General features: G+C 40.0%; 2 protein-coding genes and 1 long non-coding RNA gene across 18 annotated transcripts in view; 1 reads left to right on the top strand and 2 right to left on the bottom strand.

Annotated features, from left to right (window-relative positions):
• Gefmeso (Guanine nucleotide exchange factor in mesoderm) overlaps positions 1 to 3,661 on the top strand; it is a 38,076-nt gene extending 34,415 nt beyond the window's left edge. For all 4 annotated transcript variants that reach the window (XM_076825979.1, XM_076825980.1, XM_076825981.1 and 1 more), the window contains exon 12: positions 40 to 3,661. In XM_076825979.1, the coding sequence (XP_076682094.1) occupies positions 40 to 2,271 (2,232 nt within the window). In that variant the 3' untranslated portion in view covers positions 2,272 to 3,661. The remainder of the gene's footprint in view (positions 1 to 39) is intronic.
• Positions 3,662 to 3,754: 93 nt separating this feature from the next.
• Positions 3,755 to 18,955, bottom strand: Hppy (MAP4K3-like protein hppy). 13 transcript variants are annotated; one of them, XM_076826006.1, is made up of 21 exons: positions 18,707 to 18,955; positions 18,569 to 18,626; positions 17,566 to 17,721; positions 17,258 to 17,490; positions 16,925 to 17,188; positions 16,649 to 16,844; positions 16,481 to 16,581; positions 16,341 to 16,408; positions 15,849 to 15,932; positions 14,694 to 14,732; positions 13,937 to 13,990; positions 13,242 to 13,309; positions 11,918 to 12,064; positions 11,383 to 11,558; positions 11,093 to 11,297; positions 10,851 to 11,034; positions 10,494 to 10,786; positions 10,349 to 10,432; positions 10,195 to 10,287; positions 9,474 to 9,600; positions 3,755 to 9,399 (listed from the first exon to the last, which is right to left on the bottom strand). In XM_076826006.1, the coding sequence occupies exons 1-21, from the start codon at positions 18,815 to 18,817 to the stop codon at positions 9,300 to 9,302; spliced, it is 2,841 nt and encodes a 946-aa protein (XP_076682121.1). In that variant the 5' UTR covers positions 18,818 to 18,955; the 3' UTR covers positions 3,755 to 9,299. The 13 variants fall into 13 exon arrangements, with proteins under 13 accessions (XP_076682121.1, XP_076682123.1, XP_076682130.1 ...); XM_076826008.1 differs by having other exon boundaries at positions 10,509 to 10,786; XM_076826015.1 differs by lacking the exon at positions 11,918 to 12,064.
• Positions 18,956 to 25,222: 6,267 nt separating this feature from the next.
• On the bottom strand, positions 25,223 to 26,714 carry LOC143375835 (uncharacterized). The gene is made up of 2 exons (XR_013086991.1): positions 26,224 to 26,714; positions 25,223 to 25,448 (listed from the first exon to the last, which is right to left on the bottom strand). It is a non-coding gene; the product is annotated as an uncharacterized LOC143375835 (long non-coding RNA).
• Positions 26,715 to 27,064: the final 350 nt, after the last annotated feature.

The following is a 27,064-nucleotide window of genomic DNA, read 5'->3' as shown; positions in this document are numbered from 1 at the left end:
TGAACAGTGCGTTACATTCTGTGTTGTCTTTCTCTTCAGGATCGCTTCACCGGTTGGAGGAGGAAATCCGAGCCAGGCTTCCAGTCTTACGTGTGTCTGAATCAGTCCGACGAAGAGCAGAAGGAAGACACCGGTGATACTGGGTCAGCCACTGTCGAGACTGAGTGCGCTTTGATCGAGAGCGACAAGCACCCGTCGAATTCCCCGCCGCCCGAAACCAAAGAGAACACCGAGCAGCAGTCTCCAGCGCAGACGGTAGAGGAAATAGTCGGCCACATCCTCATGCAGAACCAGGAGTTCCAGAAGCTTCTCGAGAAGCAGCGAACGAACAGCATCCTGAACGTGAGGCAGCAGCAGCGCTTCAACAAACGTATCTCCGCTGACACCTCCGACGACAGCGACTCCGAGAACGCCAACTTCATCGACAGCGCGAACAATAACAGGATGACGCGTGTCCGCGCGGCGCAGCGGGACCGATTGGTGAAAACGAACAACACCTGGAACTCGTTGTCCTCCACCAGAGACCACCAGCCCGCGTTGCAGCTGCTCTACGACAACCTGGGCAAGGCAGAGAACAACAAGCTGGCCGAGAGTAGCCTGAAGAACAAGATGAACCGCGTGCAGGAGAAGAAGGCGTTGTTCGAGACGTTCAAGAGGCAGAGTATTGTTACGGAGAGCAAGGTGATCAAGACTGCGCTTAGGATAAGGGAGAACTCGACGTCCAGGAGCGAGGAGCCGTCTCCAACGCTGGCTTCCAAGGAGCCAGAGGTTCAGATCCCTGAGAAGGAGAAGGCACCGGGTGTGAACGGTGACTGCACGCACCTGGAAGACAGCCAGGAGGTGTCAGAGTCTGGCAAAGGGTTCGGGAACTACGACAACCTGCAGCACGTTTGGGAAGGCTTGCAGGAGGAGAAGGACATGGATGGGAACGACAGCCCGACTCGACCAGCTATTTGGCTGACCAAGCGCTGCGAGGGACTGCCTACCTCCCCTCAAAAGTGCGGCTCCCTTCCGCGCAGTTTCCAAATCAATCCCAGCCCGAGTCAGAACGTAACCAAGTCGCGGTTCTTGCAGAGGGATGGAAAGCCGATGAGCGAGAGGCCTTTCACGATAGCCTCGGACAAGCCGGCTGAGATCAACCTGGAGGACATGGAGAGGTACGCGTCCACCTGCCAGCCCCAAGGGAGGATTGCCAAGTTCCCCACATCGGTGTCCACCTCCACGTCCACGTTCTTCTGCTCCCTGGACGACACTTTAACGGACGCCGACTCCGAGATCCACGTGTCCTCTACCACCACCAACATCCACCCGGATCACAAGATTTACAGGGCGAACGCCGGAGGCAGCACTATATTCAAGAACGTCCTTTCGAAAGCTGGGAACCGTCTGCAGGGACTGAGGAACACGATGAGCACGGAGACCCTGGAATGCAGCGAAGAACTTGAACGAACCAAGTACTTCCGCTCCCTCAGCGCCGGTAAGTTGAAGAAGAAGGGCAAGCTGAAGCACTCCAGGGAATCCTCATCGGACGTTGAAGAGCTCGTAGGCTGCACCGCCAGGGGAAGCTCGGACCAGAGGATTCCATCGCTGTATTATAAACAGGGGAGCTCCAGCCTAGGCGCGCGTATCGCTCAGTCCGACTACGCCGATCCTCTGCTGCTCTTCTCCGAGAGCAAGCGGCTCGGCCAGCTGGCGAGAGTGGCGAGCAGCTCGCTCGAGGCTAAGGAGAAGAAGGAGGACGAGGAGAGCGCGGAGAACAGGGAGAGCGAGACCGACAGCTTCTACGAGAAGTCGTTCGAGACCATCGAGAACTACGCGGACGCGGATGTCGACGAGGCGTTCCGGGACAGTGCAATATTTAGCGACATAGACGAGGTCCTGGTGGCCAGGCCGCTCTCCAATCAGACCGCGGAGGAGTGCCCGCTTCTGAGAAGCAAGATCGCACCACCGGTTCCCGCTAAGAAAAGAGTAGAGGTGACTTTAGTGAATTCTCAGGCGTACAGTGGGACGGTAAAGTGCAAACCTTGCGTTGCTCAGAAGCCTGACTACCTGAAGGCAAAGTCAGCGTTCCTGAGGCAAGAGTCGGATTACAGGATTCCAGAGAAGTCACCTGTGCCTCGCAGTGCTGCGTGTCAGCAACCGAGGTACAGTGCGCAGGACAATTGTGTGGAGAATGGCGGCGAGGAGAGGGACGATGTGTCGGCTGGACAGAGCCAGGCCGGCTGGGTGAGGAAAATTGTGGGACAGCTGCAAGGTCATATCGAAACGTAATTTATGCCAATGAATGTGTACAAATCTAATTGGGATTTAGTGCTTGTAACTGGCACCTCTGGAACGCCTGAATTTCACGTTTTTCAGTATTCTTAACCCTTTCGAGTCTGATGGATCATGGAGGACTGTAAACGAGAACAGTTGTTACGCAGTTGCGGTAATTAATATAGCGGATAGGGGGTGATTAAAAAATGGTACAAGATCTTCGGATACGAGGTAGACCTTCTAGGCTTCTTATGGGAAAATTCATCTTGAAAGGGTTAAGCGATCAATATCCAGATCAATAATACTCGCTAGAAATATAATTCGGAGCCATTGAGTGATCCTTAAAGTACAATCTTTGAGATTATATTTTATTAGTACAATGGAAGGCAAACGGAAGGATTGAAAATAATAACGTGACTTTCCATTTGAGGAATGCGTAGAATGAGCCAGGCAGGACACGCAAGGAGTAACATTGATCTAGATAAAACACAAATATTGTAGTGGAAAGCGTAATGTCTGCACAATCAACTTGTTCGTGAATTCTTTTTCTTTTCCGCACGATGAACACCCAATCCATGCGGCATTTTTTTTTTCATTTTAATGCGAATCATAATCTCCGAATATCACCGATACTAAAATGATTTAGGGAGTAGTATCGACCAATTATAAACACATTATGTTTCCCTTTATACTATTCGTGCCTTAGACTATTCTCCGTGCAGACATCAAATTTTAATATCAAAAGGTACACGTACGTTGAAACAAATACTGCCGGGACGAATTGTCATATCGTGTAAACTAGTGATAAATAGGGAAACGCCGTAAGTGATAATTTCAACTAACGTATGCCGTATTTAATCCGTGTCATACGTGAATTTGTATGCCAATAATACAGGGTAATTAGAGGGAGTTTTGCCCAGGGAGCAGATTCGAACATTTAATTACCCGATGCTTTCACATAAGGCGGGAGAACTGTTAGAAGGACTTTGGTATTAGAAATCATAATCACCCTGTATTGTTACAAAGGTTTTATAAAGAGAAGTGTCTTATTTTAACGTTGTTGGTCAAACTATTGTTCAGAGTATGCATATCGACTGAATATTTGTAAGCGTCGATGTACTGATGTTAACTCGTTAGGATTCGTGACCATTTATTTTATTTCTGCGCGGCAAGCAGAAACATTTAAATAAGAAGGAAAGCAGACTTTTATTTTTTATTTATTCGCAGAACCTAACGGGTTAACTGTTGCCTAGTTATCTACGAAAAAAAAAAAACAACACACAGTATATTTAAACGTTATGTAGACAATAATTGGCTCGCAAGAGGAAGTGTGCGATTTAATTGCAATTGCGCTACACGGAGGAGCTAGTTTCTTTGCAATAAATCGATCTAATTATTGTCAGTATTCATTTCTGTCTTTGTAGCTCCCGCACACCTAGAAGAGTTCGAAAGGAGTTGCGAAGGTGAAAGGTTGACGAAGGATAGAGACAGATTCGAGTAGTACTTCAGGTAAGGTTTTATTACGAGAGTGTCTATTTACAGAAGTTTGGCTAGTCGTGTGCTTGCGGATACAAGTAAACGATACATAATGTTCATAAATTAGCTTCGCAATACTGTATTTATATATATATATATAAAAAGAAAGAGGAGAATGACTAAAAGTGTGAGAAGCTCGGTGAACTGAAAGAACGATCAGCGATTATACACAATTATATACAACCGTAGCGGCTATTATACAGTTAACGATATTATTTTGGAAAGAGCCTACCCCCCTATGTTTAGAAGAATCCTTCAATCTTTTATTGATCCTGGTTACTGATATAAATATAAGGAATAAATTAGAAACCCCTTTCGACACAAAGAATGATGGTCCATTTGAGTGCGGAGCATTTCACATGTTCATTCCCTTCAGTCGTACCCCTTATCAGTTCTAATTACAAGGCTATCACACGTCTAGTCTCTTAATCTCATAACAGCAACTGATCACACAGTCTCACCGCATCAAAAGGGCGAAAACCAGCGTTTCCCAACCCGACCCTCGAACGAAGTAAACGAAAGTCAGAAAATACTGGTTCGAATCGGATAAAATGGGACGAGATCGTCAGCTCGTTTTCATTTCTTTTTTTTTTTATACATCTCCTTAATCCTAGGATTCAGTTATGCGATAACGGCGCGCCCCTCTACGATCCCACGTTGTAAGAATAATTTCGTTAATTGTCGCTTCTATTCGCAGCTAAAGCTTTGGTTAATAACGCGCTAAGTATCGACATATTGACAATTTCCCATAGTTCTCCCCTCGACTCGCCGCGGAAACTAACGAAATTTACGCTAATTTTATACTTCTTTGAACTTACATTTCTTCATCGAAGAATTTTATTAAATATATATTTATATTTATATTCATAAATTTATATATCTCTCTTTCTCTCTCTGTCTCCCTCTCCTCTGCGTATCTCTTTTTTTTATTTCGCTCTCTCTCTAAATCTCAACGCCCTTACGTTACGAGCTTGCCTCTTAAAATATTCTTTCTGTTACGTGTCTCCACTTCCACGAGAAACATAATACATAGCTGACGAATATCGAACGGTTGACAATTGTAACTTAATCATAACGAAACAGCACCTGTGCGAATACACGGCTCGTTGGGGCCCCGAGAGCGACAGTATTCTTCACGAACAGAAGAGAATTGCAACTCTCTTTTATTGCGTACAAGAATTCTATTTCGTGGCGAAGTAAAATTTAAGAACCGTGTCAGTAAAATAAGTACAATATTTTCATTACTGTCGCTCTCAGGGTCGATTAAAAGTACAGAAATTTTATCTTCTTCCATGTTGAAAGTCAGAGTACTCAGGTGAAATTTATATGTAGAGGCAAAGACACTGATCTGGTCAATATGGACAGGTACATGTTATCGCTGTACTATTTGTCCTACTGCTATAGAAATCTACGCTGTGCGTATGAACTGACCAAGGACACGCAAAGTGCTCGATCCCCGAACGATTCTGTTTATGGAACCACCGATTTCACTCGCAGCGTGTTGATGCTCAATTCAAACGCAAGTCTCAGATCTGACGGAAATTAAACACTTCAGCTATGCACTATATTCAACGAAACTCTACCAAGGGTTGTATTTAAAATTTTGTGGTCACAAGTCGAACACGGATATGTAAAATCTGCATGTAGAATGTTTCCTGTGTTTCCTCCCTAATAGGTACTTCACGCTCTCTAATCGTTGGTCTGCCAAGAAATATGTATAATTATCTTTCCTTCTTTCTAGTTGCTTCGTTAGCAGCGCACACGCCTTTTACACTCAGCCGACACATACTCCTCGAGATGCATATTCGACGCTGCGAATGAAATTATTGTCTTTATGATAATACAAAAATTTGCCAGGTAACATTGCGACGTAACTACTTTATGACATTATTGGAATAGATCTTCGATACTGGTGCACCAATGGTTTTCGGAACAGTATTCATTAAAGAAATTAAAAGAATATAGGTATGCACTTTCGAGGCTCCAAAAGCATATATAGAACTTTTACATCTCTCGTTCTAGTAATCTATATCACACCATTGCGCGCTTCTCCTGAAAATTTCTTCTTAAAGTTCATAAAGCGTAAGCTTCTACAACTCGACCCAATACTTATCCCCGCGATTCTCTAATAATTATTACACGAACACAGGAAACAATTAAAGCGCGTATTACAGAATTCTTTCTAAATGAAGAAACACTCCTCGAATACTTCTAAGCCTTCGCAGAGGCATTCATAACAAACCTGGCGGATCACGAATGCCGGTATATGAAATTAAGCAATGAGAGATATTCTACTGATAATAATTCGTCGCTGCGAGTACTCAACATCTTCTAATGGTCTACGCTTATACTGCGAATACAGGGAAGACATTGCTTTATACACTTTCCTTTCACAAGACCTACTGGTTCGTATAAATAACGCTCTAGACTCTTTAACCAAATTGTTGTACGATTTGATTAACCATTTCGTTCGGTATTTGATTGCTTAAGCACTGATTGTAATTGCATACTAAATTCTCGACACAAACGTGTGTAAATGTACTGCGATGTGGACCTGCTTAATTGTATTCCCTGAAACATCTCTCTTGTCTTTAAATTAAATATCTGGTCGGGCACAAAATATAGCAAATTATAATCGAATGTGATTGAATTTTCGAAGAAACAAGAACGAAAAAGACAAGAGCGATATTTAAGATGGTAAAGTGAGCTATCTTGGACATATCTTGAACACAATCAATTTCAATTCGTTTTTACAGAAAACTGTCGGCACAGAATATTCCTTCGTTCGACACAATTTTGCTGCGCTTCAAAGTAACAAATTGCATTAAATCGCGTCGCGACATAAGTGGCGTACAAGCTTTGTCTACGATAATTAGAAAGAGGCAGTATATCGATCGTAATGTTAAACTTCTTTAACAGGCCATCAGAAAATGCTAGGATATTATTAAACTTCTTTAATTTCTTAAATGCCACAGTGTTTTACGAATCTACTTAGCCAATTAACATTCTGGAATGTAGGGAAACTGAACTCTCAGTGGAATTATAATTTAACGCGTTAAAACTTCGTGTTACAGCACTTATGCCTCGACAACAGATACAGCGGTTAATGCAGCGTAATTATTTACCGTAATAAGCAGTCGGATGCGATACTATCGGAGTAAATATTTAATAGCGTAATACTTTCTTTAGTAACCTACTACCTATTTACAGAGCAAATCTTCATATAAAATACCAAAATATGTTAACATTTCCAAGATAATCTTACTCTGTCGATCCTCCCCTTAGTTCAATTTACATATTCATCCTTGCCCGTTGCAAATCAATGACATTGGCTTGCAATACATCAACGTGCTGATGGATGGAAAAGTGCCAGATACAGTACTCGTAAAGTCTGCCGATTTGCGTATTTAACGAATACTAATAACTTCGAATTTAATTCATTAAATACAATTAGTACAAAATAATTGTCCATCATAGCGAATAATAGACGTCTTAACATCACCGACTAATTATTCATTAGTTGTCTAATATTTATCTCTGAAAAGGCCCGATAAGGAGTTTACATCGAATACAAAGGTCCTTATAATTTAACGCTAACACTAAAATATAAATTTCCATTAGTCTAACGTAATTTAAGCTACCTGAAATATCACTTCTAATTTCTTCCTCGTTTCATTAACTCCGTAAAATTTCAACACCAAATACCTCCTTTTTAGATGCAAGTAAAATGTGGTTTTAGATTAATTCAATCGTGGTAAGTCGAGCGTACTAAAAGGACTAAAGGCTAAACGTTCTTATTAAGAAGTAGCGTTCACTGTTTCTAATCGGATTCTTTGCAGACTCGTCACGCTTATTTAAATTACAAACTAAAGTGAATGTTTAAGTGCCAACTTGTCTTTTATTTCATGCTACTCACTGAGTTGAGTAATACTAATCGCAACCAAATTACCAATAGACCAGCAAGAGCTGTGAAATACTGCGCCGTTCGTTCGAGGCGAAACGAAGTATCGTAACTATTAAAAAAGAATTAACTTCGATCTAAATTAGCTATCTCATCCAGCACTCTTCCCCCCGAATACACTGTTCCAGTGTTAAGAAAGTCTATCGCAAACGAGAAATCCTCTTTCTCCCAGTCTTAATAACCAATCACATAAAATGCACTTAATTTCATTATTTCACAGAAGTAAGATCGGTTATGGAAAGAAACATGTTCGAATTCACGTGCATTGTGAAATTAAATTTTCGCAACGCGCATCCGCCAAAGGTATATATATATATATATATATATTTATATATATATATATATAAATTCGCAGAAGAAAGGTACCTAAACTAAACGGAAAAGTATTGTTCTTCGAAGATTGATTATCAATGCCGAACTTGATAATTAATCGTACAATGTAAAATCTTTTGCAACTTACATAGTTTATGTATCCGGTAAAACGATCGTTTTGGATCTGCTCGAATGAATTAACTGCTAAGCCATTTTCGTATATACTTCTTAAAATAAATAATTTATGATTGCCATCATAAACTACTCTGCAATTTATACTGTCATCTTTCGTAGTACAATCGTCCAAAATTAGAGACACCGATGAACGCAATGTCTTATTAAAATAACTTTGATGTAACAGCCCAATGCCTACCAAAGCAAAACTTATACAAAATCAATAGAATTGTATCGGTACAGAAGATCTTCGATTTTATTCTATTTTCTCCTCGCAAGAAAAATATGCTCGTAGAGTATTATAGTTTTATATATTCGGTGACTAATTTGTAGTTGAGTCGATGTCTTTGTTGCTGTTCAATGTTCCAATCTAACGATCTATATAAGCTACGCAATGTCTTATAGACGACTCGTACGAAGTTTTAACGAGAAGCTTGCAACCAGGATTCTTCGTATTACGATACAATTTAAAAATCATTCTAAAAATATAAGTATCCGTGTATCTATAAGGAAATATCGCACACATTAAAAGTCGCTGATGCATTAAGATGAATTTAAAAGTAGAGAGGTTTTTAAATCAATATTCGAGTCTACGATTTGCCATTTGTATAAATCTTGCGGTAGCGCGGTATAATTTTCTGGAGAAGGTCCGATCGGTATAAGCTTTATTTTGTCAGGCATAAGGGCGAATTTACACATCACTTTAAATATATTCATGCTTCCTCTTAATATTCCGCTCCACCGTGATCTTTCCTTTAGGTCTCGATCACTAATTCTAAATCCGTTCTCGTTAAAAAGTCTCTCTTGGTAAATAACCAGTCTATGTAGCATTAACTATATGTAGAACTGTGACGAATGTGTGTTTGTGTGTGTACGAGTGGTAGGTTGTTAATCAATTTCATTCGTGTGCACTTTAAAACAGAATAATTAACAATTTCTCTTACCAACATCAACCACTGCTCCTCTCGGTACAGTCATATTACTTTACACGCAGTCGCTGCGATTCATCACAATTCACTTGCGACACATTACAGTCCCATTTACATTCGGAAGATGGAATTTAATAACTGGCTTCGTGCCCAGCTAGTATGTACAAGTCTGCTCCTTCAGATTCAGTTAATGTGCCCGATTGAACCAAGTGACTCTCCAGCATCACGACTCTGAAAGAATCCAAGGTAATTATTCAAGCCTTGCAATTGCAAAGAGTGTCGTTCGAAGCACAATGAGCGCATACTTATCCGATCCAAGTAATCTGTACGTTCTGCTTGGATCACTAATTTCTTGCGTAACTTCGCCATTTTTAAAGTTCCTGCCTTGCATCCCGTGCTTGTGGAATGCCAGTACGCTATCCGGTAGACAGACTAAAAGCGAAGAAATATATTAATAGTAGTATCGAATCGAAGAGTTTCTGACCCAGGACCGGTGTGCAGCGGCTTCAGCGCGTTAAAAGGGTCCACGAAAACCTCATCGTAAATTTTGCGGGGCCCTATGCATAGCAACCCCTAAATTATTGTAAATTAAACAAAATCAAAAATGCCGCCCTAATACTCGAAGTGAATAAGTATTAAAACAATTAAATAAATAAGATTAAACGTGGAGTGTATTCCACGAGAAAAGGGCCCCATTTTAAAATCTAAATTTTGGTGTACCTATTCGTTATTTTCTTTCCGTCACATTTGGAGGACCGATTTCCAATTCCTTTCTAGCTTTTACAACCCTACTTTTTTTTGGGCTTCCAATTGTTCAAGGGCCCCCTGAGCTCCGGGGGTATTCCATAGATATTTATTATTATAAATTTCTTTAAAAGGCCCCGTGGACAACGAAAAGCTCATCGCAAATTTTGCGGGGCCCTACGCCCTGTATTTATTATTATGAACTTTAGAAGCACAAATAAATGCTCCTTCTTTGGCCCCGCAAAAATTCGCGCCGACCCTGTTCCGATCAATGGGACTTACTGATTGACTCAATTTGAAAGTTGAAATGTAACTCGGACATGTGCTTCCTGCTTGATTTAGGTTTCCCCTGCAGCGTCACCACTTTAACTACATCTACAAGGAACAAGCGTAAATGGATTACAAGTTCGAGCAATTACTTTCACGATGTACTTACTGTCGTAACACACTAGTATTGCATTCTTCTCTAATTGCGTGACATTGATCACGTGAAGGTTCTCCCTTCTCGGTATTACAGTGGCTGTAAAAGTAATTGTCGATTACGTTTCTAAAGCACGAGCTCGATACTGGATGCGACTTACAGAACGTTAAAGTACCTGAACCATCTATATCCTCCAACTCATCGCTGTGAAACCAGCTCGCCCCCGAATTCATGTTAATCAAGTCCAGCTTCAATCTGTTCTGCTGGTACGGCTGTTTCACTGACACGCACACCATCGGGTATTCCATCTCGGGCGTGATAATAATCTCAAATACATTCAACGGTGATGGCAATGTGCAATCGAAATGCTTCAAAAGCATAAATTTATTAAGGGGGTCGTACCATTGCATTAGGAATATACCCGTTGGCATTGCACCGCACAGATATTTATACCTGCATCAGGTATCTTATTATTATTCCATGTTCCACGCGAGGATTACAACTTTCATTTACCCACCCGTTGTACGAGTTCCTTCCGACGCAACACTTGGTGCAGCCCTTCGTGTCCGGCACTTTGGTCGTCAGCGCAAACTTCCTAGGTACTAATCTCTCGGGTATTTTGTTCATGTGCAGGGAGAACCTGTGGCTCTGTTTGCTCTGCATCGCTAATAAGTCGTGTCTGTATAATTGGGGAGTCTTTCCTGAAAATTTCACCAGTTTTACATGGGTCGCGATGGAGATTCATCAGTAATGCCATACCTGACAAAGACATGAGAACATCCTTGATGACGTACATCCAAATTGTACGTCTCGGATACAATTGATCTATCGCAGTCTCGTGGAGCTCGTTCAGATTCAAGTTATAAATCCCTTCCTCCGCTGCGATCAGCAAGTGTTGATCCCTCGTGTCTGGATGAATCCAGCTCGCGGTGCAATGTATTCTCAGCGGACAGCCGTTGAATACCTAAATGAAAATATATCCCGTTCCAGAATTTTTGCAGTCAAGCTCTGTCCTAGAATTGCAATTACGTCAGATAAATTGTACCGACTTTTGAGAAACACGCTCCCATGTGAACCTTGGGCGTAGGGGGCAGTCCATTGCTGATGGGCCTGGGAGGCGTGTGGCGTTTCCTGTCCCTTCTTCTCGGAGGAACAGGTGGAGTGTCACTTAACAAGTCTGGACTCATGCTTCCCCCATCTCCGTCGCCTGCCACCTCGCTCTGACCTAAAATAACACTTCCCCATTGCATCGTCTTGTATTGTCAACGGTGTACAACTTTTCGCGCGACAAAGCATAATAACGCTTGGTCCATACACGATCATTTGGTTCAAGGGACCAGAAGTCGAAGGGAGTAAAAAGAATTACAGGAGAACCCATCGATGCATTATGCGTGTTATATTTTATGATCGACGATGCCTGTTTCAGTCTGTACGTATTAAGTATGCGTCGAATGAGTGGTTAGAGTTTAAGAGTTTAAGAGCATGCTTTAGATTAGTGCCGCACAATCGTTGACCTGGTGTTGTTCCCAAACGAGGCAAGGATTGTGCGATACAAGTTTAACTCTATGATTAGCGTGCTCCTACCATTGGATTGAGGGGACTCGTCTCTGGGACCACTGTCCGAGAGAGATCGCTGACGTTGTCCATTGACAGCGCCTAAAGACTCGGCATTGCCCACCAGCCCGTACAACTCGTCCACAAAGCTGTGACGCCTGGGACGCGCTTGAGATCCTAAGCACCGAATCTACTTTTTATACTACAGCATCGAGATACGGTCAGACCATTCAGAACCTCCACATCATTTATGTTGTTAAGCTACTGTTGCGGTCAATGTACAGTGGCGGACAAAAATATTGGGACACCCTTTCAAGGGGGATTCTCGTCTAACAACTCCAAAAGTAACTCGTATTTAAGAATTTTTTTTTTAGAAATCTGATGGACATATTGGATTAAACTCTTTTGGGATATAAGAAGGCATCTTTGAACTTGCAGAAAATATTTTTTTATGGCGAACCTCCTTATTATTTATTAATGATTATGTAGCACTTATCACCTGATTGCAAAAATAATAGACGTTTTTTTAAAGTTAGATAGTTTATGCTGGGATTGGTCCAGTTTAAAAAAAAAACGAGAAAACGAAAGAAAAAGAAAGTTCTTTTCGTAGCCACATTTTTCATATTATTCTTTATATCGTCGAAAAAAGTATTATAAATAGAATCTAAAATTAAAATTTTAGGTCCAGCTCCAGCGTAAATTATTTAACTTTAAGAAAATCTTCTTCGTTTTGCAATCAATCAACATCTTTGATGAGATTCCACAATAATTAATCAATAATAACAAGGATCGACATAAAAAAAATATTTTCTGTAAGTTTAAGGATACCTCCTTATATCCGAAAAGAGTTTAATGCAAAATTAACAATAGCGTTTTCAAAAAAAAAATCATAAATTTCGGAGGATGTTACACGAGAATTCCTCCTTAAAACAGATGAAATAGGATGAAATAAATCTACAAACAGGATTTTTAAATTTTCATTACAGGCTCAGATAAAAAAAAAATGAAACAACGACCTTTGCTATCTTCTTCGCTATTCCGACCAATTGCAAATTTTTTCAAACCCACAAAGTACATCACCTAAATAGTAAACTAATCCTTCTAGCTTCTCAGAAAAACTCAAATCGTTTGGGTCAATTTTAAAAAAGTTATTCTGTTTTATATTGTGTCCCTAATACTTTCGTGGCCCACTGTACGTGTTTTGTCACATTTTATGAGTTTCATTGGGTATTAATGTACGTAATGCTCTATCTAGATTCTACACTGATATGGAAGTCTTGAAGAAAATGTGTTATCCGTACAGGTTTTAATGTAGCGAATATAAATGTCGGCACAAGGGTGTACAACTTCTTACCTGGCATATTATAATACGGACAGTGCACTTCGCAGTCATTCGACGATTCCCCAAGAGGAAGCGTAGCTCTGGAAGAAGAAATGTACGAGCAAGCGTTAGTACACGATACATCGCCAGGGAACTGGTATTTCAAAACATAGGTGCCACTACAGTTAGTAAATTATAAATAATGGATTAAACAATATAAGTTGGAAGCTTAAGTATAATATTATTCCGCGCGAAATGTTAGAAAACAATGTTATTGCGTAAAAATAAATGTAATATTTTTATGAAACTGGTGTATACACATCCATTGTAATTTGCATTTGTGGAAATCAACTGTAAGGCATTGTTTGTTAAGCGTGGAAAGGTGTTAAAACACAGGGCGTCTTATGGATAAATGAAATTTCTAAGCGACTAATACTACGAGATGGGAAGTAATTTAAATGTACAGGATATTTACTAATAAGCACATTTTGTGGGGGAACTTTAAAAACGTTATCTATGTTAATTTATATATATATATTGCGCTACACAATTGTTAACATCGAATTGTATCAATGGGAATTATAAGCCAGACTCGAATGTATATTATGGAAAACTTGTTTAACATAAAAGCCCACTGTTACTTTTAAACGAAAGTAAGAAAAACATCTGAATCGTATCTACAACCATAAGTAAAACAGACTACTATTACAGTTTTATCGTTTACTTACTGCAGGGAATATAGCTGGTCGCAATGCCCACCAACCATCGACATTGCATTCTCCCTGCACACATGAAACTATAATCATATACTACAAAATGATTGATCTATCTCTTTATTATTAATCCTGTTGAACGTCTTGCTGGTTTGTTTCGCACGTAAACTCCTGTACACTTATATGTACAAAATAGTCCACTTACAAAAGGATTTACTTCAGCGACCACATTATTACAAGAGTAACGGTAAGTTACTGCTATTGTCTCACTTACATCAGTTACGCCTGATTTTCTATTACCACTAATCGGATAATGGGAAATGCAATTGCGGCACTCAAAATTGTAACGTCTGCAATAGAAACATGAACTTCCACCACCAATATGGTCAGCAGGTTTGAAACGAAACTTCTACCGAGGACACGGCATGCAACGAACAACCTTAAGAATATTTATCAAGAAGGAAGCACACTGCAATTACGAATTCTTAAGTAACGCTTATCTACGCTTCAACTATTAATATTTATCGTGGGCATATTAAGGCGTAAACTGAGTAATGGGAAGGATTACATATAGACGGACAATGCAAAGACAGTCTAATTAATTTAAATGCGTTGAGTGTAACGCGAAGGGGGGATGTTAGGGGAAGTCGGGAGGTCAAGCGAGAAATTAACGTAAAGCTGCGGTAGAAAAAACTAAGTAGTTTACTGCGTAACGTTAGGAAATATAAGTGCGAGGTGCAAGGTGCAAGGGAAAAGGGTTACCTGCCAATACCTTAGCAACAACTCCTCATCAATGTACTGCAATAGACTCCTGTTGGGAGAAATTATTAAAATTACAAACTGATCAGAGAAATTAAAGCTACGAAGAATTAACACAGAAACGAGACGTGAAATTATATTCGTATCGGGGTTAAAAATGTAATTATTAAGGACCGAGTCGTAATTATTTTCAAGGTACTGTGCCGTATCGAGATTAGCATTTAATAATACACATAAATTGTGTCCGAACCTGTTTCTAAATTTAAGTAGAATATATCCCGTAACGTTCGGCACATCCGGTACACACAGTATTTCTAAACTCAAAGTAACTTTTCTAGCAACTCGATTATTATCTCTTGTTCAAAAATCTGTTATCTACCAGATGTGCAACATGTCGGTTACGGACACTTTGGTAAAAAGAATGTAATCGAATGAATCAAAAAGATCTTTATGTGAGAAGTATTTGGAACGTATGAAATGTTCTAAATATAATAACTATACTTACAGAACAGAAGTAGCGAACACATCAAGACCTTTTTGAACTCTTATTCTGTGCGTGCACATTCATGGTAACTTACGCTAATCATTATCATGCAAGACTTGCTCCAATATTTACGAAAATATACACTTTAACAAAAGAGCCAACGCATTATCACACCGAAGAAACATTTACTAAAGGTATTTTTATATCGTCCATTGTTAAAGTGTCTATAAACATGAAATTAATATAAAAAGACAAATCATAATTCATGCATCGAACTAATGGTGCGTCACGGCGTTTAGTCACGTTCTATGTGAATAATTAAAACAGCATGCAATCGTGTACATTATTCACTGGTGTAAAAGACACTCCTGTCCTGTCGGTGCTTCTACAAGAACACGTATGAATGTTAGAGGTGTGCGAGTACCCGAAAATGTCAGGTCAGGACGAGAATTTTTCTCGGGATCGAGACGGGTTCCCGAGGGTGTCGGGATTCGTATTATTAGGACTGACTGATGTGTGTACTTCCCCACACTCTCGAGAACCCGACCCGACCCGACCCGTCGCGACCTCCGATTCCCGACATTTTCGGGTTCTCGCACACCTCTAATGAATGTTAATTGTTCCGCGTAAAGTTTGGAACCACATAAAATCTTCACACCAAACTACCCGCATCGTGTGCATTACCTTAAACTCATATGAAATATTTCTGTGCCTGTTTTGCTTCGACGTGATTCTCTACTATCTGTTGTAACGTTCGCGCCAACAGTACTGGCAGACAAAATAAAACCGTATCATGTCTAGGAAACGGCAGAATTTGTAAAACTAAGTTAATCTTGGATTAATTAATCAGGAATTATACACAGAATTCCTTTTCCGTAGGAATCGAAATCACGTCTCTGAGAGAAAAGAGAGATGTCCCTATTAGTAGCTGGTGTAATGTATGCAAAGCGGAAGCAGACGTGCTGTATGCAATGTAACGACAGTTAGCGTTGAATTGCTGTTTCGCTTTACGCTAGAAACATCTTAGTTATCCGTATTGAACTTCCTCGACTGTGCTAATTTAGGGAAAAGGGCCTCGGAGTAAAACAGCAATTACCATATTAGTGGAGGGACCTAGAAGCGCCAATCCTCTCCACAATTTTTAAGAGTACGTAAGAGGGAAAAAATGGTACTTACTTTTCTTGTACGTCTTCGAACGCAGTACCGATACCACAGTCCGGATGTACATCACAGTTATGAACAGCCTAAACGCATACATCGAAAGGTGCATGAAATTTTTATTCAAGTTCCATTTACCCCAGAAAAATATAAACTACCTTGACGTTATTCATGATATCCATAATATCCCACGCAGCATTAGTATCCACTGACGGTGACATCGATTCCCTTTGTAACGTTCCGTCGAGATTAATTTGATCTACAATGCGTATGTAACTTGTATCTGCGCGAAGAGTTTAATTGTTTATAAACACATTCCTGCTTACCATCGCTATCTAATTGCGGTATGGGGCTTTTTGGTCTAGGTTTTGCAGTATGACGAGACGCAATCCTTTGCGGAACATTAGGTACGGCTCCATCTTCATCTGCTTCTAAATCGGTAAACATATGACTAGGATTCGATACCTTTTGCAACAATTCCAAAGCTAAACGTTTACTCATTTCGCCTTGAAAAAATGCGTGCTGGAATAATGGTTTTTAATAAGATTCTTGTTCACAGGATCGCCGATAGTACACTCGAGAATTATAAAAGGAAGAGTCACCTGCAGTAGCTTCTCGGCTGTTGGTCGTTTCTTAGGATTCTTGGTAAGCGCGACTTTAACGAAATTATGGAACGTCGGACTCCACTTGTCGCGATCTTTCAAAGTGGGTGGCTTGAAACCGGACTTGGACATGAGAAAAAGAGCTCGCATTGGATGCAAGTCAAACATAGGTGGTTGCAACTCTGCTAATTCTATCGCAGTGATCCCGCATGCCCAAATATCACAGAGCTGATTGTAGCCGCCTTTCCTTTCCACAGCCGCGACCTGCGAGACGATAGAATGTAGACTTCCCGTTGGCTTTCGAAAGGGAACGATCTAGAAGATAAAACAAACCTCAGGGGCCATCCAATAAGGAGTGCCGATAAAGCTTTTCCTTTTGTTAATAGTCGCCGTAATCTGCGCGGACACTCCAAAGTCTGCTAACTTGACGTCGCCAGCTTCGGTGAGCAGTATGTTGGCACCTTTGATATCGCGATGCATTTTTCCCATGCCGTGTAAGTAAGCCAGCCCCAGAAGCGTCTCTCGGCACATATACGATATTTGTATCTCCGACAGTGGTCCGGTAACTGTAACGTTAAAGATTCTGTAGTGGATAAGCTAATCGAAGGGTTACAAGCTTCGCAACGGTGGTAGCTTCGTACTGTGATATATATCTTGCAGAGAACCACCCCCGCAATACTCCATGCAAATCCATAACTTATCCCTTCTCAAGTAGCTTCCGTAATAAGCTATTATATTCGAGTGTTTGCAATCCTTCATCATTAAAATCTCTTGCTGGATAATCGCGAAGTCGTCTCCTGGAACATTTCGACAAGACACATCCTTGGTTACATTAATCGAGCAATGAGGGCAGAGAAACGGTGCCCGTGAAAGCTGCCGTTGGTGGAGGAGTTAAAGGTCCGTGTAAGGAGGTACGGAATGCTAGGGCTACGGAATACAATCCCGGCCATTATTTACTATCCCGGGATTACGGGATTTTTTAAAGTCTATCTCGGGATTCTGGGACTAATCCCAGGATTGGGTAATAGAAATATTCAATAACTAAAATGATTTATTATGTGCTAAAATTCTAAATCTTTATTTAAAGTAAACAAACTTACATTTTATCATTAGTCTGAAACATAAGCTAAAATCATTTTTCATAATAAAACCGTGGAACAATGATGAATAATAACGTTTCAATAAGTAGATAATATCAGAAAACCATTATGAAGATTTTTGGAAATGCGAACGAAGCAACAGCAAAGCACCTAAACGTACGTACATATCTACAATGTTTCGACTTTACGTGTTCAGACAAGTTGCGATTTGCAAATCATGCGATACAGCGAAATAGCGGAAAGTGAGAATTATATTGTAAAAATAAATATGGTGCAGTTAGTTGTATGCGACTTAACATTATTATTTAAATGAATCATTATTATTATTGTTGTCCGTATTATTATGGAATGACTATGTTTATTTATCCTGTTTATTTTTATATTTTTTCAGGTGTACATAAAGTAATTCATATTTTTAAAAAATCCCAAAATTCTCGGGATTAGTTATATGAAATCCCGGGATTTTTGGAATTCAAAAAACCGTCGGGATCGCGGGATCCCGAGATACCGTATCCCGGGATTGTATTCCCTAGCTAGGGCTCACCTGCTTCCAGCTTGATAACCTTAATAGCGGCGAGGTCGTTCATGGAAAGTCTTTTGGCCTGTGGAAATAAATGGAACGCCATGTGTGTAGAACGACTCGACACTGCGGGTTTAGAGGGACGAGTTGGGAGCTACGAACCTTGTAAACATCTCCGTACGTTCCACTGCCTATCCTCTGGATCAGCTCATACTCATCCTGTGGATTCCTTCGGCTTATGTCACTGGACAGCGCGTTCGCGTTTAAAGCCATCGTAGAACGCGGACTCGCCCGTGCTAACGCCTAACGGGAGCGATTAACATCTACGAAAGGGATTAACGTTGGAGCGTAAAAACACATTTGTTCGTTAAAATGTCACTTTCGTTGGAACGTCGCCATTGTTCACAACAGCTCTGATGTTAGCCGCGACTTAACTCTTTTTAACTACTACGTGCTAGGGATTTTAGCGCTGCTTTAGTAGTCATTTACAGGCTTGCCAACAACGGGAAAAGTATTGTCCGTGGTATAGTAATAATTTTCAATTACACGGGAATTTAGGTTTTTTTAATATTACCGTGCTTTGAATATGAGTTTGGAGTAGGTGAATGCGAAGATTTTTAAAAGCAGTGTGAAAGGATTGTTTAATACTAGCGGTCGGGATAAGTTATTAATTTATCGTTTCAGGTGTTCTTTTTAACCGGCTTCAAAAAGAAAGAGGTTCTCAGTTCGATGTGTTATGTGTTTTATGTTTTATTGGTTTTCCTGTGTTTTAAGGGGGTAGACACGTCACGTGACCTGGCCGATTCGGCAGGTCGGTATTACAGCATTTTTTCCTACACAGAAATGGTAATACCGATAGATCGGCGATTACCCGGTGAACGCGAGAGGGAGCTGTTTGCTATTTCTGTATTCTATTCTGAATAAGGAAAGAAATTCTCAGCTGTTCCGTTATACTTATAAAAATTTAAACGGAAAGTCGGCTGGTACTGTAAACGTAGAAAATTCATTGTACATTTCAATTACTTGAAATGTGTTTATGCTACAATATTCTACGTTAGCAGTAAGGAATTCTAAGTGAAAAGGGAAAATAGATGACGGAATGTCCCCAGAAAATGAAATTTGTTAGGTTAGACATTTTTTTATTAGCAAAGCACCGAAACAGAACATGAAATACACTTATTACACGTCCTCTGCAGAAAGCAGTTATCAACAAACATTATATATACAAAATTGTATTGAATGTTGAATTGGGCTAGTGAAAATGCGCAGACTGGATACGCGTGATTATTATGTGGTCGGCTCCTCGAAATGACAGAAAATATAACCTAAATATATGCTATATGACAACAAATGTTTAGTGGCTATTTCAGCTTCAAAGGCATCGCCTTAAAGTAGCAAACAAGAGCTACGCCTTTCAAGGGCCTTTAAACAGTTCTCGGTTAATGTGATGCTTTTGAAAGACTGGAAGCTTGTAATTTCTGAATAGTATTCCATGGACACTAGTTGCAAAATTTTCTTCAATATCGACTTATTAACAAAGGAAATCTATGATATTCTTAAGGAAATACCATAGATATTTGGAATTTGGATAGGAATATGTAAAAGGTATTTCTGAATAATAATACAGTTTGTTTCAAGTTTCTTTCAATATATTTGCATAAAAGGCCTTTACAGTGTTACAATAAAGTATAAGGTATATAAAGTCACTATTTTCTTGTGATTACTATCAAGGTTTCCATCATTCCGTCGAAATATTCCGAAGTTAAAACCTGTAAGAAGAAAAATATTTTTAGTAACTTGACTTGTCTATTATTGAACATGGGAGAAACGTTACAACAGTTTGTCACGTATGAAAATATATTAGTAAAGGGAATAATTTTATTGTGCAACATGTTGGTTGAAATTAGTCGTTTTAGATTTTATGTTTCCGGTAAGATTTAATATTAATTCCTACCACTCGTAGCACTGTAATCTTATTTTAGAATCAGTCGGTAACGTTGGGTGCGACACGAGAAGCGGCCAATTCAGCAACTACCTACTCTGAAATCTGTTGAAATGCTGTGCGTGTGTGCGTGCTTGTATATGTGTGACATGTTTAGAGTTTAGAGTGTGCCAATGCGATGTAACTAATCTCACATACTGTAACTAGAGCGATTATTAATCGTGTATATTTCTGCTTTACAGGTAAGGAATTTTCACATAAAAGACGTTAAACCGGCTGCATTTTCGACTGGGTTCATTGATATGAAATTTGCACAAGATACTGCTTCAGCCGAACCCAGACCTAACCCAGACCTTTTTTTTTTTTTTACGTGGAGAAATCCCTAACGGATACCCCTAACCCTCACCTAGACCTTTTTTTTTTTTTTTTTCGTGGAGAAATCCCTAACGGATACCCCTAACCCTCCCCTAACCCAGACCTAATCCAGTTACACTTGTAACATTTCATTGTATTGCATTTCACTTATTTGAATAAATTGCAGTTAAGTGGTAAAAGAGTTTTTTTATTTAACGAGCACTACTTACTCCTTCCTATTCCAAATCACATATAAAAGATATGCTAAAAAGAACACATAAAAAGATCCTTCCACGCAGAGTGGTTTTAAAAATCTTCGCATTAAAGCACTACTTTAAATATGCCATTCAATACTCTCAAACTCTATCGACTTTCGTTCAACGCTTCTACTTCTCTTCAGAGACATTATTTTGCGCTACCTCTTTCCACGTCATGTTCTCCTGTTACAAAGCCCAATTTTGTGCATTCTGAAAATTTTTGCCAGATTTTGGCCCAGGTATCAGGAGAACATGAAGCGAAAAGAGGTATTCTGAATTTCAGCTTCGAAGGCATCCTCGATTCTCTTTCCGAAGACGTTACTTAGTGCCACCTCTTTCGACGGCATGTTCTCCTGTTACAAAGCCCAATTTTGTGCATTCTGAAAATTTTTGCCAGATTTTGGCCCAGGTATCAGGAGAACATGAAGCGAAAAGAGGTATTCCGAATTTTAGCTTCGAAGGCATCCTCGATTCTTTCTCCGAAGACGTTACGTAGTGCCACCTCTTTCGACGGCATGTTCTCCTGTTACAAAGCCCAATTTTGTGCATTCTGAAAATTTTTGCCAGATTTTGGCCCAGGTATCAGGAGAACATGAAGCGAAAAGAGGTATTCTGAATTTCAGCTTCGAAGGCATCCTCGATTCTCTCTCCGAAGACGTTACTTAGTGCCACCTCTTTCGACGGCATGTTCTCCTGTTACAAAGCCCAATTTTGTGCATTCTGAAAATTTTTGCCAGATTTTGGCCCAGGTATCAGGAGAACATGAAGCGAAAAGAGGTATTCTGAATTTCAGCTTCGAAGGCATCCTCGATTCTCTCTCCGAAGACGTTACTTAGTGCCACCTCTTTCGACGGCATGTTTTCCTGTTACAAAGCCCAATTTTGTGCATTCTGAAAATTTTTGCCAGATTTTGGCCCAGGTATCAGGAGAACATGAAGCGAAAAGAGGTATTCTGAATTTCAGCTTCGAAGGCATCCTCGATTCTCTCTCCGAAGACGTTACTTAGTGCCACCTCTTTCGACGGCATGTTTTCCTGTTACAAAGCCCAATTTTGTGCATTCTGAAAATTTTTGCCAGATTTTGGCCCAGGTATCAGGAGAACATGAAGCGAAAAGAGGTATTCTGAATTTCAGCTTCGAAGGCATCCTCGATTCTCTCTCCGAAGACGTTACTTAGTGCCACCTCTTTCGACGGCATGTTTTCCTGTTACAAAGCCCAATTTTGTGCATTCTGAAAATTTTTGCCAGATTTTGGCCCAGGTATCAGGAGAACATGAAGCGAAAAGAGGTATTCTGAATTTCAGCTTCGAAGGCATCCTCGATTCTTTCTCCGAAGACGTTACTTAGTGCCACCTCTTTCGACGGCATGTTCTCCTGTTACAAAGCCCAATTTTGTGCATTCTGAAAATTTTTGCCAGATTTTGGCCCAGGTATCAGGAGAACATGAAGCGAAAAGAGGTATTCTGAATTTCAGCTTCGAAGGCATCCTCGATTCTTTCTCCGAAGACGTTACGTAGTGCCACCTCTTTCGACGGCATGTTCTCCTGTTACAAAGCCCAATTTTGTGGATTCTGAAAATTTTTGCCAGATTTTGGCACAGGTATCAGGAGAACATGAAGCGAAAAGAGGTATTCTGAATTTCAGCTGCGAAGGCATCCTCGATTCTCTCTTCGGAGACATTACTTTGCGCCACCTCCTTCGAATTAACACTTTATGTAAGAGAACTTTGGAGTTTGGATAGGAATGTTCAAGACGGTTTCTACAATGATAGTACACTTTTCTAGAGTTTTTTTTCCACTATATTTTCCTCAAAATACATTCAATACATCGCAATGGTGCGATATAGGTAGTATTCTGCTTCGAATGGTTCTGCGTCTTCGATTCACTTTCCGGAGACATTACTTTGCGCCACCTCCTTCGAAGTCATGTTATCCTGTTACGAAGCCCAAATTTTGTGCGTTCTGATAATTTATGCCAGGTTTTGGCCAATATGTATCAGGAGAACATGAGGCGGCAAGAAGGTATCCTAAATTTCAGCGGAACTTCTGCTTCGAATAGTTCTGCGTCTTCGATTCGCTTTCCGGAGACATTACTTTGCGCCACCTCCTTCGAAGTCATGTTATCCTGTTACGAAGCCCAAATTTTGTGCGTTCTGATAATTTATGCCAGGTTTTGGCCAATATGTATCAGGAGAACATGAGGCGGCAAGAAGGTATCCTAAATTTCAGCGGAACTTCTGCTTCGAATAGTTCTGCGTCTTCGATTCGCTTTCCGGAGACATTACTTTGCGCCACCTCCTTCGAAGTCATGTTATCCTGTTACGAAGCCCAAATTTTGTGCGTTCTGATAATTTATGCCAGGTTTTGGCCAATATGTATCAGGAGAACATGAGGCGGCAAGAAGGTATCCTAAATTTCAGCGGAACTTCTGCTTCGAATAGTTCTGCGTCTTCGATTCGCTTTCCGGAGACATTACTTTGCGCCACCTCCTTCGAAGTCATGTTATCCTGTTACGAAGCCCAAATTTTGTGCGTTCTGATAATTTATGCCAGGTTTTGGCCAATATGTATCAGGAGAACATGAGGCGGCAAGAAGGTATCCTAAATTTCAGCGGAACTTCTGCTTCGAATAGTTCTGCGTCTTCGATTCGCTTTCCGGAGACATTACTTTGCGCCACCTCCTTCGAAGTCATGTTATCCTGTTACGAAGCCCAAATTTTGTGCGTTCTGATAATTTATGCCAGGTTTTGGCCAATATGTATCAGGAGAACATGAGGCGGCAAGAAGGTATCCTAAATTTCAGTGGAACTTCTGCTTCGAATAGTTCTGCGTGTTCGATTCGCTTTCCGGAGACATTACTTTGCGCCACCTCCTTCGAAGTCATGTTATCCTGTTACGAAGCCCAAATTTTGTGCGTTCTGATAATTTATGCCAGGTTTTGGCCAATATGTATCAGGAGAACATGAGGCGGCAAGAAGGTATCCTAAATTTCAGCGAAACTTCTGCTTCGAATAGTTCTGCGTCTTCGATTCGCTTTCCGGAGACATTACTTTGCGCCACCTCCTTCGAAATCATGTTATCCTGTTAGGAAGCCCAAATTTTGTGCATTCTGAAAATTTTTGCCAGATTTTGGCCCAGGTATCAGGAGAACATGAAGCGAAAAGAGGTATTCTGAATTTCAGCTGCGAAGGCATCCTCGATTCTCTCTCCGAAGACGTTACTTAGTGCCACCTCTTTCGACGGCATGTTCTCCTGTTACAAAGCCCAATTTTGTGCATTCTGAAAATTTTTGCCAGATTTTGGCCCAGGTATCAGGAGACCATGAAGCGAAAAGAGGTATTCTGAATTTCAGCTTCGAAGGCATCCTCGATTCTTTCTCCGAAGACGTTACTTAGTGCCACCTCTTTCGACGGCATGTTCTCCTGTTACAAAGCCCAATTTTGTGGATTCTGAAAATTTTTGCCAGATTTTGGCCCAGGTATCAGGAGAACATGAAGCGAAAAGAGGTATTCTGAATTTCAGCTGCGAAGGCATCCTCGATTCTCTCTCCGGAGACATTACTTTGTGCCATCTCTTTCGACGGCATGTTCTCCTCTTACAAAGCCCAATTTTGTGCATTCTGAAAATTTTTGCCAGATTTTGGCCCAGGTATCAGGAGAACATGAAGCGAAAAGAGGTATTCTGAATTTCAGCTGCGAAGGCATCCTCGATTCTCTCTACGAAGACGTTACTTAGTGCCACCTCTTTCGACGGCATGTTCTCCTGTTACAAAGCCCAATTTTGTGCATTCTGAAAATTTTTACCAGATTTTGGCCCAGGTATCAGGAGAACATGAAGCGAAAAGAGGTATTCTGAATTTCAGCTTCGAAGGCATCCTCGATTCTCTCTCCGAAGACGTTACTTAGTGCCACCTCTTTCGACATCATGTTCTCCTGTTACAAAGCCAAATTTTGTGCGTTCTGAAATTTTTGGCCAGATTTTGGCCCAGGTATCAGGAGAACATGAAGCGAAAAGAGGTATTCTGAATTTCAGTTTCAAAGGCGTCACCTTTAAAGTTGCGAATCGAAGCTGCAAAGGTTTGGAATTTGGATAGGAATATGTAAAAGGTATTTCTAAATAATAATACAGTTCTTTTCAAGTTTTTCCCACTTTATTTGCAGAAAAGGCTTTTACAGTGTTACAATAAATTAATATAAGTATGTAGAAATGAATGCTGATTAATATTGTATTATTATTAAGTATAAAATATATAATTTCACTTCATTTTATGTATAAAATCACTATCAGCTTTCCATCATTTGTCTCACTTAAAGTTCCTCAATCCTGTCTACCGAGAAATGTTCCCAAGGTTAATCTGTAACAAGAAGAAAATATTTTTAGCAATCTGATTTGTCTATTATAGAAAATACAACAAATAGATTTGTCTATTATAGAAAATACAACTAATTTCAGGCAAAACATATAAAGAATATAATTATCTTCCTAATTTAAGACAATTCCCCTTTATTTCATGTAAAATACATCTCAACGCTGTACAATTCTACTAACATATCAGTAAAGTACATAGGAAATGTATAATATATTAGTAACTTGAAAAATATTTTTAGTAACTTGACTTGTCTATTATTGAACATGGGAGAAACGTTACAACAGTTTGTCACGTATGAAAATATATTAGTAAAGGGAATAATGCGCTCCAAAATTCTGTGTCTCTTTGTTAAACAGTCACTGTCTTGAAACATCTGCACCACTTCTCGCTCTTCGATTTGCCCTCCGGAGACGTTACTGGATGAAAATAGTCTTGGAAAAATGTAACAATAAATAAAAAAAATTTAAAGTGTTCCTATATCTACCACGAATTACTTTTTTATTCCTGTTACTTTAAGAATAAATATAACATTGAAGTGAGATTATTTCCAGTATTATTCCTTTCATTCATTTTTATATAATATCATTCAGTATAGTATGTCCTCCTCTGTACTTGGTTACAATAGCATGTCCAACTTCCAAGCATTATTGTCGAGTTATTATTATAATTTTGTAGATTCTAACTTATACTACTAATTACATACTTTCAGTGATACCTATATTACAATAATGCAAAAAGTATTTATGTAATTATAAAGTACCATTGAATGTTTGAACCTGTTTTTCTCAAAAACGCTAAAAGTGGACATACAATATGTGTGCACTAATTGTAAGCCATCGATGTACAATAGGAAATTTTTTTTTAAGGTAGGTTAGTCCGTTGTTGTTCTAACTGCCTGAATTACTATGACATAAATACGACAGCGATTTCAAGTGATGTATATGTAACGATAAAAGCGTTAATTTAGTAAATGTATACAATTCCCAGCAGTTCCTATGTCAATGTATGCCTAAAATGAATATAACCTAACCTACAATCGTCTGAAAATGCATACATTGACTCCATCATGCTTTTATCGTGGCTCGTATATCCAGCTATCGCTTCAGTTTTGCTATGAATCCACGTTGGCAGTCCTCCCGAGTAGGCGCCATCTCGTATCTACTACCTCAACTAAGTTTGTCACGTGACTTGCTATGTATTATCGCCAATATGGCGGAACTCTGATTTGGGAATGTAGTCACGAGTTTTCGTTTTTCGTTCTTATATGAGCAGATTTTGGTCTGGGAGAGGTCTCATTCGAAAGAAGAAGATTCAATGCGGAGTGCTCTGCTCACCGTTTGAGTCACAAAACTCTTTTAGTGACCTAAAAATGCTTGGATTCTGAGGGTATATTTTCTCGACTTTTGCTTTACTTTGGACACTGATATTATTACATATCAACACAATCTCGTTGAACCATGAGCAGAGCGCTCCGCATTGAACCTTCCTCTTTCGAATGAGACCTCGCCCAGCCCCAAATCTGCTCATATAAGGACGAAAAACGAAAAATCCCGAACCCATGTTTCGGGCCAGATTGTGTCGGTATACAGCGCGCTGCATTA

The sequence above is a fragment of the Andrena cerasifolii genome, chromosome 13 (assembly GCF_050908995.1).
Source record: "Andrena cerasifolii isolate SP2316 chromosome 13, iyAndCera1_principal, whole genome shotgun sequence".
In the NCBI taxonomy this organism is placed as follows: domain Eukaryota; kingdom Metazoa; phylum Arthropoda; class Insecta; order Hymenoptera; family Andrenidae; genus Andrena; species Andrena cerasifolii.
This window is presented reverse-complemented; position numbering and strand designations above follow the sequence as displayed.

What these genes read in the sequence shown, in the direction of transcription:
- Hppy (XM_076826006.1), bottom strand. Translation starts at nt 18,817, where the DNA reads ATGGCTTTAAACGCGAACGCGCTGTCCAGTGACATAAGCCGAAGGAAT. An exon ending in GATGAGGAGTTGTTGCTAAG is followed by an intron (nt 13,991 to 14,693) that starts GTATTGGCAGGT and finishes TCATGTGTGCAG; the next exon opens with GGAGAATGCAATGTCGATGG. An exon ending in GGAAGGAACTCGTACAACGG is followed by an intron (nt 10,787 to 10,850) that starts GTGGGTAAATGA and finishes TACCTGATGCAG; the next exon opens with GTATAAATATCTGTGCGGTG.